The sequence below is a fragment of the Phyllostomus hastatus genome, unplaced genomic scaffold, assembly GCF_019186645.2.
Source record: "Phyllostomus hastatus isolate PE091 unplaced genomic scaffold, TTU_PhHast_1.1 phas_contig_29, whole genome shotgun sequence".
Taxonomy (NCBI): Eukaryota; Metazoa; Chordata; class Mammalia; order Chiroptera; family Phyllostomidae; genus Phyllostomus; species Phyllostomus hastatus.
Window position 1 is genome coordinate 6,068,506 of NW_025333835.1, and position 16,946 is coordinate 6,085,451.

A 16,946-nucleotide genomic window follows, 5' to 3' on the forward strand; every position below is an offset into this window, starting at 1 on the left:
TTTATGATGGCCATTCAGACCTGTGTGAAGTGGTATCTCATTATGGTTTTCATTTCCATCTCTCTGATAGCTAGTGATACTGAATATCTTTTCATGTGTCTCTAGATTCTCTGTGTGTCCTCCTTGGAGAAGTGTCTGTTCAGGTCCTTTACCCATTTTTTAATTGGGTTGCTTGTCTTCTTAGAGTGGAGTCATGTAAGCTCTTTATATATCTTGGAGATTAAACCCTTGTCTGAGGTATCATTGGCAAATATGTTTTCCCATGTGGTTGGTTCTCTTTTTATTTGAATACTATTTTCTTTAGCCGTGCAGAAGCTTTTTATTTTGATGAGATCCCATTTGCTTATTCTTTCCTTTATAACCCTTGTTCTAGGGGGCATATCAGTAAAAAAAGTTGCTGCATGAAATATCTGAAATTTTCCTGCCTATGTTCTCCTCTAGGACTTCAGTGGTATCATGGCTTATATTTAAACCTTTTATCCACCTTGAATTTATTTTTGTGTATGGTGTAAATTGGTGCTCAAGTTTCATGTTTTTGCATGTAGCTATCCATTTCTCCCAACACTATTTGTTGAAGAGGTTATTGTTACTCCATTTTATGTTGCTGCCCCCTTTGTCAAATATTAATTGACCATAGATAGAGACTTGGGTTTATTTCTGGGCTCTCTGTTCTGTTCCATTGGTCCCTGTGCTTGTTTTTATGCCAATACCAACCTGTTTCGATTACAGTGCCCTTGTAATACAGTTTAGTATTAGGTATTGTGATCCCTCATACTTTACTCTTCTTTCTCAACATTGCAGCAGTTCCGGGTTGTTTATGGTTCCATATAAATTTTTGAAGTGTTTGTTCTATGTGAAATATGCCATTGGTACTTTAATAGGTATTGCATTGAATGTGTAAATTCCTTTGGGTAGTGTGGACATTTTGATAATGTTAATTCTTCCGATTCATGAACATGGTGTATGTTTCCATTTGTTTGTGTATTCCTTGATTTCTTTCTTCAGTGTTGTGTAGTTTTTTGAATACAGGTCTTTTGCTTCTTTGGTTAGGTTTATTCCTAGGTATTTTATTTTTCTTTTTGCTATATCGAATGGGATTTTTTTTTCTTGATTTCTGCTTCTGCTGTGTCATTGTTGGTGTACAAAAATGCCTTTGATTTTTGGATATTGACTTTGTATCCCAGTGTTTTGCCAAATTCATTTATTAGGTCAAGCAGTTTTTTGGCTGAGTCTATAGGATTTTCTATGTATACACTATCATGTCATCTGCAAACAGTGACAGTTTTGTTTCCGCCTTTCTGATTTGGGTGCCTTTTATTTCCTTTTCTTGTCTGATCACTGTGGCTAAAACTTCCAATACTATATTGAATAGAAATGGTGAAAGTGGACAACCTTGTCTTGTTTCTTATCTTAGTGGAAAAGAGTTTAGTTTTTGCCCATTGAGTATGTTGGCTGTAGATCTCTCATATATGGCTGTTATTATTTTGAGGAATCATGTTCCCTCTATCCCACTTTGCTGAGTGTTTTTATCATAAGTGGGGGCTGTACCTTATCAAATGCTTTTTCCACATCTATTGATATGATCATTTGATTTTTGTCTTTGCTTTTGTTTATGTGATGTATTATATTTACTGATTTGCGAATATTGTATCATCCTTGCATCCCTGGGATGAATCCCAATTGGTTATGGTGTATGATCTTTTTAATGTATTGTTGGATGCAGTTTGCCAATATTTTGTTGAGGATTTTAGCGTTTATGTTCATCAGCGATATTGGCCTGAAGTTTTCTTTCTTTGTTATGTCTTTATCTGGTTTTGGGATTAAGATAATGCTGGCTTCATAAAAGGAGTTTGGGAGTCTTCCATCATTTTGGATTTCTTGGAATAGTCTGTGAAGGATACAGGTTAGCTCTTGCTTAAATGCTTTGTAGAATTCTCCTGTGAAGCTATCTGGTCCAGGGCTTTTGTGTGTCCGAAGTTTTTGATTACTTCTTCAATTTCATCTGCTCTTATTGATCTGTTCAGGCTTTCTGCTTCTTCTTCATTGAGTTCTGGAAGATTATATTTTTCTAGAAATTTGTCCATTTCGTCTAGGTTTTCAAATATCTTGGCATACAGTTCTTTGTAGTAATTTCTTACAATCCTTTGTATTTCTGTGGTATCCGTTGTAATCTCTCCTCTTTCGTTCCTGATTGTGTTTATTTGGGTCTTCTCTCTTTTTTTCTTGATGAGTCTGCTTAAAGGCTTGTCAATTATCTTTTCAAAGAACCAGCTCCTGAATTCATTGATCCTTAGAATTGTGCTTTTAGTCTCCATGTCATTTAATTCTACTCTGATCTTGGTTATTTCCTTCCTTCTACTTACTCTGGGCTGTCCTTGTTGTTGTTCCTCGAATTCTTATAGGCGTAGGGTTTGGTTGTTTGTTTGAAATGTTTCTATGTTTTTTAGGTAGGCCTAATCCCTATGAACGTCCCTCTCAGGACTGCCTTAGCTGTGTCCCATAAGTTTTGGGTTATTGTGAGTTCATTTTTTTTTTGTTTCCAGAAACTTTTTGATTTCTTCCCTAATTTCATTCTTGACCCATTCATTGTTTAACAGCATGGTATTCAATCTCCACGATTTTGGGTGTTTTGAGTTTTGTTGCTTGGGGTTGGTTTCTAGTTTATGTCCCTTGTGATCCGAGAAGATGCTTGGTATGATTTCAATTTTCTTGAATTTGTTGAGGCTTGCTTTGTGTTGTATCATGTGGTCTATCTTGGAAAATGTTCCATGTACATTAGAAAAGAATGTCTATTTAGCTTCTTTGGGATGGAGGTCTCTCTATATATGTCAGTTACATCCATTTCATCTAGAGCGTTGTTCAGTGCCACAATATCTTTGTTGACATTTTGTTTGGAAGATCTGTTCCTTTTTGACAGTGGGGTGTTAAAATCCCCTACTATAATTGTTACTATCAATACCTTTCTTGGAGTCCACCAAGATTTTCTTTATGTATTTGGGTGCTCCTATGTTGGGTGCATATATATTTACAATGTTTATGTCTTCTTGGTGGATTCTTCCCTTAAGTATTATGAAGTGACCTTCTGGGTCTCTCTTTATGGCCCTTTTTTTGAAGTCTATTTTTTTCTGATATGAGTATTGCTACCCTGGCTTTTTTTTCCTGTCCATTTGCTTGGAAAATTTGGTCCAGCCCTTCACTTTCAGTCAGTCTGTGTAGATCTTGTGTCCTGAGGTGGGTCTCTTGTAGGCAGCGTATGTGTGGGTCATGCCTTTTTATCCATTCAGGTATTCTATGTCTTTTGATTGGAGCTTTTAATCCATTTATGTTTAAGATTATTATTGATAGGTTTTTATTCATTGCCATTTCCCTACCCGTGTTCTTCTCTTTTTCTTTTTCTTTCTTTCCTTAGAGCAGGCCCTTTAGCATCTCTTGCAGAGCTGGTTTTGTGGAGGTGTATTTTTTTTTCTTTTTTTTTTTTTGTCTGGGAAGCTTCTTATTTGGCCTTCTATCTTGATTCTGAGCCTTGCTGGGTAAAGTAGCCTTGATTGCAGACCTCTGGTTCTCATTACTTGGAATATTTCTTGCCATTCTCTTCTGGCTTGGAGTGTTTCGAGTGAGAAGTCAGCTGTTAAGCCTTATTGGGGCTCCCTTGTATGTTACTTCTGGTTTCTCCCTTGCTGCCTTTAAGATTCTCTCTTTGTCTTGAAATTTTGCCATTTTAATGATGATGTGTATTGGGGTGGGCCTCCTTGGGTTCCTCTTGATTGGGACTCTTTGTGTTTCCTGGATTTGTGTGACTTTTTCTCTCATCAAATTAGGAAAGTTTTCCATCATTACTTTTTCAAATAGGTTTTCTAACCCTTTCTCCTCTTCTCCTTCTGGTATCCCTATTATACGGATATTATTACGTTTCATATTGTCTTGCATTTCTCTTAATCCCACTTCATTCTTTCTGAATCTTTCCTTTTCTTGCTCTTTCTGGGTGTTGTTTTCTACTTTGTCCTCCAGCTCAGTGATCCGATGTTCTGCTTCATTGATCCTGCTTTTGATTCCTTCTACTGTTCTTCAGTTTGGAAATTGTGTTCATTTCCTCTTGGCCCTTGTTGATGCTTTCTATTTCCTTTTTTCATGTTGATATAGTTTGCAGTGAGTTCACTGTAGTTTCCCTGTAGTTTCTGGTAGCTCATTGTGAGCTCATTGAGTTTCCAGGTAATCATTGCTTTGAACTCAGTATCTGATAGTTGAGTTGCCTCTATTTCATTTAGCATTCTTTCTGAGGCTTCTTCCTTTTCCTTCATTTGGGGATTCTTTGTCTTCCCATTGTTTGTGAGACTCTTCTTGTTAGCCTCTGATTCTTAAATTGATCTCTTCTGGCTCCCTGGGTTTATGGTGTGAACGCTTGTGGTAGAATACCTGTGAGATTCAGTGGTGTAGTCTCCTTCAGGTATGCTGGTGTTCACAGCTTCCACCTACTCTTTTTTGTGATCAGTTAGGGGGGTAAGGCAAAATGGTTTAGGACAGCAAGAGTATTCTATGATATTTACAGTAGCAGCTGGTAGAGAAGAAATAGGAGATCCTTTGGCTATGTATAGTGTTAACTGTGATATTCCACCCAACTAGCCACATTTTAGAAAGGATGGGAAGAAGGTAAGATTCTGGTTGCGGAGGGAAAGATTGAGTTGGATCTAGAAAGCAGTGAGGTTGTGGGAGGTCATATTCAGAGGTAAGGTGTGAGTAAAAGATAGTAAATAGGTGTAGTGTGTGAGAGAATAGAGTTAACCACTACAGTAATAGGTTTCAGTAGACCATGAAGTGGGCTAAGACCTGGGAGGCAGGGTGGTGTTGTGTAGTAGTTACAATTGTATGGAATAGCTATTACTTACAGTAATATTAGAGCAACAATCATATGGCAGAATCTATGAGATCTAGATAACAAGAATAGGGAGTATAGAACCTTGAGTAGTGAAGGACAGTAAATTAGCAATGCACTACGAATGAGATAACAGGGGAAACTTGTGAAATGATACAATATAACCATCCAAGCAAAGAAGACTATACAGAAAGAAGAGAAATACAAAAATACTTTTAAAATTAAAGATGTAAGAATAATGAAAAAATAATAATACAAATATGCGATAACCTGCAGGTTCTCTATAATGGCAAAGTGAAATTTGTCTCACTGTCTCAGCTGTTGGGATGTCCCCTCTTTGGGTCCAACTCTGGTCTTTTCACAGTTCCTGTTTTTTTTTGTTTTTTTTTTTTTGGTCTCACTTGTCAGTATTTAAAAAGAAAAAAGAAAAAGGAAAAGAAAGGGAGAAAATGAAAGGAAAAAAGCATAAGAGATAAAATTGGAAAGGAAGAAGGAATAAAACTAGAAAGAAGAGAAGCAAAAGGAATTGAGACATAAAATAATAAAAATTAAAAAATAAAAAATTTACTTAAAGAAAATCAAACAAAAAACCTCTTGGTTTCAAACTGCCCAAACTGGTTTTTCTGGTCTTGCTGGCTGCAGCAGGCAGAGGGGTGATTGGTTTCTCTTTTCTCCCTTCCTGTTCAGCACTGTCAGCCTCTCACGTACTCTCCCCAGGGCTAGGCACATATTCTCCCCAGAGCCATCTGGCACTTCTCTGCAGGGCCCTGGATGTGGGATCTGAGCCCTCCTAAGCATGCTCTCCCCGGGTTCACGGTTGTGGGCTCTGGGACTCCTGTGGAGCGAGCACTACTATCCTGGGGTTTACTGGTGTGGGCTCCTGGTCTTCTACAAAGCACACTCTCCTGGGGTTGCAAGTACGGGTGCTTGGCTAGGTCACCTTCGGTCGCACTGGCTCAGGCTCGCACTCTTCCCAGGGCTATGTGTGGATGCTCACTGCCCGTGTTTGCCACTCAGTCCTCACTCCCCTCTCTGTGTCTTCAAGCAACCAGGCCTCCCGTGGTGCTGCTCAATCCCCGTTTGGCCAGGGACGGAGAGGTTGACCCAGCTCTTTCCCAAGATCCCTGTGCGAGACCCAGTGAGCGCCGGGCCTGGGGCTGCAGCCTTCCTGGTCCCCGCACTGATCCCTGGGCCCTTATTGTCCTAAAGCACTCTCCTTACCATTTGGTTTTACAATGTTTGCTAGTTTTTGATCTCCTATTTTCATATATGCTGTGGTACTGTTGGCTGTTTGCTCTGTTCCTCTGTAGATCGGCTAGGTTTTTCTCCTGTGTGTAGGGGAAAGTGGAATCTGCTCCCTCCTACCACACTGCCATGTTCCCTCTCCCTAAAATACTTCTTTATAATGCTATGCATTCATGAAAATACCCAAATAATTAAACTGAACAAATGGAAAAACAAATCTGCAAATATTATTTCTGTAATGCTAAGCTGACTCTGATCAGCATTATTAAAAAAAACGGTATTACTTTTATAGTGTTTAATAAGCTATCATGTTCGTTCTTACATGTACACTAGTAACCTTAAAAAGACAAGTATTTACTACCAAATGTTAAACACTATACAATTTATAAAAAATATAATTTTAAGAATTGGGAGTAATAAAGAGAAGGTATCTACTTTGAAGTAAGAAATTTAACCAGAAAATAGGAAATTTCTAATTTGTTTAACTGAAGCCTTACTTTTTGTTCAAGCCTTTATCTACTGTTTTAAATAAACCTTCAAGAACATTTTCCACTACCTATAAATAAGGCTACTAAATTAAGAATGCATAATATGGGGGAAAAGGACTACGCTGGAAGGTGAAGAAGTGAATATTCACAATAGTTGTGAATATGTCTGATTTTTAATATCCTCAGTTCCTAGCATAATACTTAGTTCAAAGTAAAAATGCTTAGGCAATGGTTGTTATCTTCAACTGAACTGGGCAAATATACCTTTGTACCTGTGGTCCAATTTGCACTCTATCTGAGCAGCAGTCCTTGTTCTTGGTCCTTGATCTTAAATTGAGTAACATAAGCCAGTGGGCATACACTTCCTACATTAGCCTTTTCACAGGATTTTTAGAACTGAATCCCTCAATGGGCTGCGAAATCTTCTCTTATGTAGTCTAATTCATATTTCTTGGATAACAGTTAATATCAGTGTACAAAAGTAATGCATTTTCAGCGCAGGATAATTATGTTCATAAGAATAAAAATGGAATAAAGGCCTTGTTTTTCCAGGTTTTAAATAACAGATACACAGCATCTTATATTATGACAATTAGCAATTTTTCAACACTGAACATAATACACTGCAATACAATGCAATGTGGTAGGTTTCCATTTTAGGAACAAAAATAAATTTCACATGGAAAAAGATTTATTTGAAATTCATAAAACACATTTAGAATAAATCTAAATTTTTAGCATTAAAGTATTTAGAAATAATATAGATAAGCTTTTAAGATGTAGTCTTCTTTCTGTCCCCCAAAAATGTTCAAAAAGCTCTTTCCAATTATTGATCATCACCTCGTTGTCTTAAATTTCTAGATTTTCCATTTTCAATTCTTCTCTTTTTGAAGACTGAGGCTACTCCATCTGCCATGACTCCAAGAGAAGTGACTGTTTTTTCTTTAAAGACCACTTTGGGTGCCCCACCAACATCAGCTTCTAAAGTAGATACGTATTCATTTTCAGTGCTTGGAAGTTCCAAATCTACCTCCTCACTGAAAGAGAAAATAAAAATAAAACCATTACTTGACAGAGTAAGACAAACTTTCACATAACTGGTGGGTCCACCAAAACCCCAAGATCATCTTTCTAATAACAGTGAGAAGTTAGTCCTTCTGAAGTAAGAAACTATTTTAAAATATATTATTTAAGATACTCAACACTTATTTAGGTTGACATATCAGGAAAAGTCTCATCTATTTTTCTCTCTTTTTAAAGACTTTATTTATTTATTCTTAGAGAAAGCGGAAGGGAGGGAGAAAGAGGGGGAGAGAAACATCTAAATGTGATTGAAAACATCAATTAGTTGCCTCTTGGTTGAGGTGTGTATGAAAGGCAACAGATTGATGTTTCTCACATCAATCTTTCTATCTTTCTCCCTCCCTTCCCCTTTCTCTAAAAGAATATATACCGCATTTTTTGGACTATAAGACACCCTCCCCCCAATTTGGGAGGAAAGTGGGGGTGCATCTTATAGTCCGAATGTAGCATACCTGGCTCACTGTGGGGGGGGGGCAGCAATGGTGGAACGGGGTCATAGGAGGCAGGAGCAGGGTTGCTGCTGCATTTTCCTCCTGGGGCGGGGTGGGGTGCATCTTATAGTCCAAAAAATACGGTATATGTATATTGCTACATATACAGATGAAACTGATACACGAAACTGATACATGAAACTGATACAAAATAGTACTGTATATAAACTGTAATAGAATATTAACAAAGTAAGATATACTGGGAAAAAAACAATTAAGATGGCATCAGTATATCTGTATGTTATTCTAAATTTAAATGAACTGAATTCTCCAAACGGCACATAGTGACTGGATGAATAAGAAAATAAGAACCAACCATATACTGCCTGCAAGAGACTCACATCAGATTTAAGGACACATATAATGCTCAAAGTGAAGGAATAGAAAAGTATATTTCATTTAAGTGGAAACCAAAAGTAAGCAGGAGTAACCATACTTCGACAAAACACATCAAGCCCAAAGTGAAAATAAGAGACAAAGAAGGTCATTATACTATAATGATAAAGGGGCCATCAAGAAATAACAATTGTAAATACATGTGAACCCAACATTAGAACACCTAAACATATTAAGCAAACACCAGCAGATCTGAAAGAAGAAACAAACAGCAATGCAATAACAATAGGGGACTTCAATAAAACACTTTCATCACTGGACAGATCAAACGGAAATTCAAAGAAACGTTGGACTTGGAACATACTACATATAAATGGACCTAATAAACATATACAGAACATTCTATCCAATAGCAGCAGCACACACATTCTTCTCAAGCATACATGGAACATTCTCTAGGATAGATCATATAAGTCATGAAGGATTCTTAGCAAAAGAAGACTGAAATCATACTAAGTACCTTTTTTGACTAGAATGGTAAGAAACTAGAAATCAGTAATAGGACTAAAGCTGAAAATTTCAAAATATGTGGAAAGTAACACACTTCTGAACAATTAAGGGGTTAAAGAGGAAGGCAAAATGAAATCAAATCATCTTTATAAAAACATGAAAATGGCAACACAATAATATATCAAAACCTATAGAATGCTGCAAAAGTGGTTCTAAGAAGGGGGTTGATAGGGATAAATGCCTAAAGGAAAAGAAAGGTCTCAAACAAAAACCTTAATTTTATACCTAGAAAGAACTTAGTAACTAGAAAAAGAAGAACAAAGTAAGTAACTAGAAAAAAAAGAACAAAGCCCATATTAGCATAAGGAAGAATATAACAAAGATTAGAGCAGAAATAAATGGAACAGAGGCCAGAAGAACAATAAAAAAGATTAAGAAACCTACAAGCTGGCTTATTTAAAAAAAAAAAAAAAGCAAACTGACAAACCTTTAACTAGACTAAGTAAAAAGAGGGAAGACTCAAATAAAACCAGAAATGAAAGAGGAGACATTGTAACTGATAGCACAGAAACACAAAGGATAATAACATCCTTTATGCCAACAATTATATGCCAACAAGTTGGATAATCTAGAAGAAATGGATGGATACAACTTAACAAAGCTAAGTTATGATGAAATAGGAAACCTGAACATAGTAGTAACAGCTAAGAGTATTGAACCAGTAATCACAAACCTCTCAACACAGCCCTGTCTGGTGAGGCTCAGTGGACTGAATGCCAGCCTATGAAGCAAAGTGTAACCAGTTTGATTCCTAGTCAGCGCACATGCCTGGGTTGTGGGCCAGGTCCCCAGTAGGGGCACCTGACAGGCCACCACACATTGATGTTTCTCTCCCGCCCTTTCTCCTCCCTTCCCTCTGCCTAAAAAGAAATAAATAAAATCTCTAAAAACAAACAAATAAACAACAACAAAAAAACCCTCTCAACACAAAAAGCCCTGGACCAGATAGTCTCACTGGTGAATTCTACCAATATTTAAAGAATTAACACCAATAATCCTTCAACTCTTCCAAAAAATTGGAGAGAAAGAAACACTCCCAAATTCATTACAGGCCAGCATTACCCTGATATTAAGCCAGATAAGGAAAATACAAGAAAAGAAAATTATGGTAATACCCCTGGTGAACAAAGATGCAAAAATTCTCAAACAACCATTGGCAAATAAAATTCAAAAACACAAAAGGATCATACATAATAACAAAATGGTATTTAATCCTGGGATGCAAGGATGGTTCCACATTTGTGAATTATTTGTGACACATACCACACTGATAGAATCAAAGATGAAAATCATATGATCGTCTCAACTGTTGGAGAAAAAGCATTTGATAAAATACATCCTTTTATAATAAAAATGCTCAACAAATTTGGTATGGAAGAAACATAGCTCAACATCAAAAAGCTATATATGACAAACCCACAGCCAACACCATACTCAATGGTGAAAGACTAATTTTCCTCTAAGATCAAGACACAACAAGGGTGCCCACTCTCACCATTCTTATTTAATACAGTACTGAAAGTCTCAGCCAAAGCAATCAAGAAAGGAAAATAAAAGGCATCTAAATTGGAAATGAAGAAGTAAAACTGTTTGTTTACAGATGGTATCTTATGTACAGAAAACCCTGAAGACTCCAAAAAACTGTTAAGCTAATCAATGAATTCAGTCAAATTGCAGGATACAAAATTAACATACAGAACTCAGTTGTTTTTATATACCTTAACAAAACATCTAAAAAAGAAATAAAGGTAACAATTCCATTCACAATAGCATCATAAATAATAAAATTCTTAGTGATAAATTTAAGCAAGGAGGTTTGAAAAGTCTACAAAACTGCCCTGGCTGACGTAGCTCAATGGATTGAGCGCGGGCTGTGAACCAAAGTGTCGCAGGTTCGATTACCAGCCAGGGTACATGCCTGGGTTGCAGGCCATAACCCCCAGCAACTGCACATTGATGTTTCCCTCCCTCCCTCCCTCCACCCCCCCCTCCCCCCTCTCTTCCCTCTCTAAAAATAAATAAAATCTTTAAAAAAGAAAAAGAAAAGTCTACAAAACTGTAACACACTGATGAAAGGAAAGAAAACATAAATAAATGTGTTCATGGATCAGATGAATTAAGGTTAAAATATTCATACTACTCAAAGCGATCTGCAGATTCAATGCTATAGTGATCAAAATTCAAATTCAAATGGCATGTCACAGAAACAGAAAAAACAATCCTACAATTTGTATGGAACCACAGAAGGCTCCATATGGCTAAAGCAATCCTGAGAAAGAAAAATAAAGCCAGAAACATCACACATCCTGATTTCACACTGTACCACAAAGCTATAATAATCAAAATAGTATGGTACTGACATAGAAATAAACACATAGACCAATAGAACAGAATGCAGTGCCCAGAAATAAGTCCTCACATAATAAGTCCTCACATAAATAAGTCCTCACAATGCCTATTCTGACTACTCGTAGCAGTATTACTCACACTCACATGAATCGGGGGCCAGCCAGTAGAACACCCCTATATCATCATTGGCCAACTAACATCAGTCCTCTACTTCCTGATTCTGCTAGTCTTCATACCCCTAGACTACTGACAAGGGAGCCAAGAATATTCAACACGGAATGCATATTCTCTTCAATAACAGGTATTGGGAAAAGTGAATAATCACATGCAAAAGAATGAAAACAGGATCTTGAAAAGATTATCTGCACAGCCGTGTATATTTCAGCATTATTTACAATAGCTAAAATACAGAAACAACCTAAGTGTCCGTCAATGGATAAACACAGTATTAATCAGCCAAGGAAGAGAAGGAAAATTGCCATTTGTAACAATGTGATGGACCTTGAGGGCATTACGCTAACTGAAATAAGTTAGACAGAGAAAGGCAAATTCTATATGCTATCACTTACATGTGAAATCTGCAAAATCTAAACTCAAAGAAACAGAGTGCACTGGTGGTTACCAAGGACTGAGGGGTGGGAGAAACGAGGAGAGTGGCCAAACTTATAATTTCAAGTTATAAGATTAAAAAGTTCTAAGGATCTAATGCATTGCATGGTGATTACAGTTGACACTATATTATATACTTCAAAGTTGCTAAGAGACTAGATCTTTTTAAAAAAATGTTTTATTGATTATGCTATTACAGTTGTCCCATTCCCCCCCCACTCCCCTCCACCCTGTACACCCTCTTCCCACTCCCCCCCCATTCATGTCCATGTGTCATAAGTTCTTCAGCTTCTACATTTCTCATACTATTCTTACCCTCCCCCTGTCTATTTCCTACTTACAATCTATGCTACTCATTCTCTGCACCTTTTCCCCCCTCTCTCCTCCTCCCACTCCCCTATTGCTAACCCTCTATGTGATCTCCATTTCTGTGGTTCTGTTCCTGTTCTAGTTGTTTGCTTAGTTTCTTTTGGTTTTGCTTTAGGTGTGTTGTTAATAATTGTGAATTTGCTGTCATTTTACTATACATGTTTTTTTTAATCTTCTTTTCTTAGATAAGTCCTTTTAACATTTCATAAAATAAGGGCTTGGTGATGATGAACTCCTTGAACTTGACCTTATCTGAGAAGCACTTTATCTGCCCTTCCATTCTAATAAAAGCTTTGCTGGATAGAGTAGTCTGGGATATGGGTCCTTGCCTTTCATGACTTGGAATACTTTTTTCCAGCCCCTTCTTGCCTGTAAGGTCTCTTTGGAGAAATCAGCTGACAGTCTGATGGGAACTCCTTTGTAGGTTACTGTCCCCTTATCTCTTGCTGCTTCTAGGATTCTCTCCTTCATCTTTACCTTAGCTAATGTTAATTATGATGTGCCTTGGTGTGTTCTTCCTTGGGTCCAACTTCTTTGAGACTCTCTGAGCTTCCTGGACTTCCTGGAAGTCCATTTCCTTTGCCAGATTGGGGAAGTTCTCCTTCATTATTTGTTCAAATACGTTTTTAATCTGTTGCTCTACCTCTTCCCTCCTTCTGGTACCCCTATAATTCGGATGTTGGAATGTTTAAAGATGTCCTGGAGGTTCCTAAGCTTCTCCTCATTTTTTTGAATTCTTATTTCTCCATTCTTTCCTGTTTGGTTGTTTCTTTTTTCCCTCTGGTCCACTCTATTGCTTTGAGTCCCAGTTTCCTTCCCATCACTATTGGTTCCCTGTGCATTTTCCCTCATTTCTTTTATGGTAACCTGCATTTGTTCATCTAATTTGTGATCAAAATCAACCAATTCTGTGAGCTTCCCAATCACCAGTGTTTTGAACTGTGCATCTGATAGGTTAGCTATCTCTTGGTTGCTCAAAAGGATGAGTTCTGGGGCACTGATTTGTTTTTCTGTTTGAGCCATCTCTCTCTCTTTTTTTTGGTCTGGTCACTCCTGTTATGGTGAGAGGCTGAGCACCCCAGTAGCTAGATTGTGATGTTGTATGTGAGGATGGGGTCAAGAGGGAACAATGGCGGTAGCTCCGTGGGACCTGTCCCTTCCCTGGGATCCTTGGTTGCGTGCTCTGCCCTGCTCCACAATCACTGCCTCACTGGGTCTGCCAGCTGCCACTTGTGTACTCAGGGTCCACCCACTGCGATCTTGCGTGCCCCAGATGCCTTACACACTCCCAGTTGCCTTATGTGCCCAATTCTCCCTGTTCTCTGCGCCAGGCCCCACGCCCAGCTGCTTGTCTCCGCCCCTCCTACCGGTCTAGATGAACGGGTCTATTTCAACTTCTTGGCTGTCCAACTTCCATTCAGATAAATTTTCTATCAGTTCTGGGTGTTATTCTGCCTCTAAATTGTTGTTGTTCCAATCTTGGTTGTGTGTGGAGGTATGGTGTGTCCACCTATGCCTCCATCTTGCTGAAGTCTCCTTAGATCTTAAATGTTCTCATTACACACACACACACACACACACACACACACACACAGAATTATGTGATGTGACGGAGGTGTTAGCTAACACTAAGGTGGTAATCAGTTTGCAATACATATAAGTGTATCAAACCAACACACTGCATGCCTTAAATTTATACAATGTTGTATGTCAATTATCTCAAAATGCTGGGACAGAAAAATTGTAGGAAGTTTAATGTATTATAGCATGTTTTAGTTTGAAAGTCTATAAAATAAGATTTTAGGAAAAAATATAATTACTGAAACTGACTAGTACTCAAGAATAAGTAGCTGAAGCTATAATCCCCATGCCCCACTCTTTCTCCAAGAACAGCAGCAGCTGTACATAACAGTGGAAATCTTAGGTGATCCAGAACCAAGTGTGTATGTGGTCCTAAATCTGTTAATTTGTCTTTTTTAATATATTCCGCACAATAAATTAGAAATTAGTTAGGAACTATTACTATCCCATTTTACAAATGAAGAAACTGATACTCAAAGAGATAAAGCAATTTGTCCAAAGTCACAAAGATAGTAACCAAGAGACTAAAAGAGATATAAAAAATTATCTCCCTTCCAGAACTCCAGGACAAGATTTTACTAGTGATTTCTTTTAAATTTTCGAATCCTAGAGGAACTTTTAACTATTCCAGAACATTAAAAAATGGAAATGTATTTAATTCATTTTTTTAACATTAAGTGTATTACCAAAACCTAATAAAGATACAACACATTTTCAAAAGGAAAACAAAATTAAACTACAGACCACCATTTCCCGATGTGTTTCCCACATCAAAAGTACAACTATAGAAATATATATTAAAGTCAATTTCTGATAATAATCCTTGGAAAAAATCTAGAAATAAAGCACACTTCCTTAACATAATAAAAATAACTTGAAAGTCTTAAGATCTATCATAAGCCAATATGACAGATCTTAAGACAGATTTCAATTTTAACTCAATACAAATTTTAGAACATTTCCATTGAAATGAGAAAACATTAATGCCCACTACCATCATTATTATATAACAATGGATTTAAAAATCTAGAAGAAAAATGGAAATTGACATACATAGGGAGTAAAAACAAAAGAAAAAACAACAAAATATTTGCAGAAAAGTTTCTATGTGGAAAACGCAAGACTCCGAAGAGTAAGTCAGTCTTGTAAGTAATAACATAACTCAGTAGCACAACCGCATACATAAGGTTTTTCATACTATAATTACTGGTTAAAAAAATAATAGGAAAATGGATTAAATTCACATTTGAAAAAAGCAAAATATGTAAAAACTTATTAATGTACTTAATAAACACTAAGTACCTAATATATGATAGGCATTGTTTTTAGTTCTGTGGCTATAGCAGTGGATCAGTGAGTAAGTGGCTACCTAGCTTACATTCAAGAAATGCAAATGTGACATTTATATAGAGGCAGTCACAACAACTGTATAATCATACAAATGACTTGAGTAAAAAGAGATATATGTCTTTGGATAGAAATATGGAATACTCAAAATACACCAGTTTTTTGCTAAGAAAGCCTAATGGAAGATGAACTTTGAGAAACTGCTAATGGAGTAAAAAGTGGTATCCTCTTTTGGAAAGAAATCCAGCATTGTGTGTCAAGATTTTCAAAATGCTCCTAACCTTTAAACAGGTATTCTATTTCTAGAAATAGAAATGCACACAGAGTGATATATTCATGTAATAATCAGAGTAAGTTATAAAAAACAAAAAGTGTACAAATGACCTAAATTTCAACAGAAAGGGAGAGGCTGAGTACAATCAATGTACATCTAAATGATTAACTATTATATAGAAATTAAAAATGATGTTTATAAAATTTTAACAAAATTGGATATTAATAATACTAATATGGAAAAAGGTAAAATCTAGAGAAAATATTTCAAAATGTCAGTCTATTATCTATGGGTAACTGAATAAATAATTCTTATGCTTTTCTTCATTTTCAAAAATTTTCTATAGTAAACATGTTGATTTCAGAGAAAAATCCTTAGGAAATTAGGCTAATCTACTTAGAGTCAACACAATCCATTACACATTAAACTGAGTGGTTAAAATTTAATAAGGATGTCATTACAATATAGTTATCACAAGAAAAAAATTACTCAAAATCTGAGAAATCTCAACTTTGAAGACAGAAGATATTGATACAGTAGGACCATCTTCCTATTTTTTTTAAATATTTTATTTATTTATTTTTTAGAGAGGGAAGGGAGAGAGAGAGAGAGAGAGAGAGAGAGAGAGAGAGAGAGAGAGAGAGAGAGAGAGAGAGAGACACATCAATGTGTGGTTGCTGGGGGTTATGGCCTGCAACCCAGGAATGTACCCTGGCTGGGAATCGAACCTGGGACACTTTGGTTCCCAGCCCGCACTCAATCCACTGAGCTACGCCAGCCAGGGTCCATCTTCCTATTTTAAGTCACTTAAGAAGTCACTTAGGGCTGAAGTAATGCACTCTATTGTTTCTGCAACTTCAATATAGTCAATATGCTCATCATGGTGCCTGGCACTATGTAGTATTAAACACATATTTCCTAATATTTCACTAAATGACACATACAATTTTAACATTTCAAAATAGCAACAACTTTTTGACTTTTTAACTTATTTTTCAATTATAGTTGACATACAACATTATTTTAGTTTCAGGTATACAACCCAGTGATCAGACATTATATAACTTGGTAAGTGATCATCCTGATAAATCTCATAGCCCTCTGTCACCATACAGTTATTATATTATTACTGACTACATTCCCTATGTTGTACTTCATATCCCCGTATCTATTCTGTAACTACCAATCTGTACTTTTTAATCCCTTCACCTTTTTTCACCTATCCATGCAACCCCATCTATTCTGGCAACTGTCAAAATATTCTCTGTATCTGACTGTTTCTATTCTTCTTGTTTGTTTTTTAGATTCAATTTTTGGTAGATATGTATGTACTG

General features: G+C 36.7%; 1 protein-coding gene across 1 annotated transcript in view; it reads right to left on the minus strand.

Moving 5' to 3' along the window:
• Window positions 1–7,181: 7,181 nt before the first annotated feature.
• Window positions 7,182–16,946, minus strand: part of WBP4 (WW domain binding protein 4) — a 29,284-nt gene continuing 19,519 nt past the window's right edge. Inside the window, exon 10 of the mRNA XM_045839011.1 lies at window positions 7,182–7,640. Within this exon, the coding sequence (XP_045694967.1) occupies window positions 7,430–7,640 (211 nt within the window). The 3' untranslated portion in view covers window positions 7,182–7,429. The remainder of the gene's footprint in view (window positions 7,641–16,946) is intronic.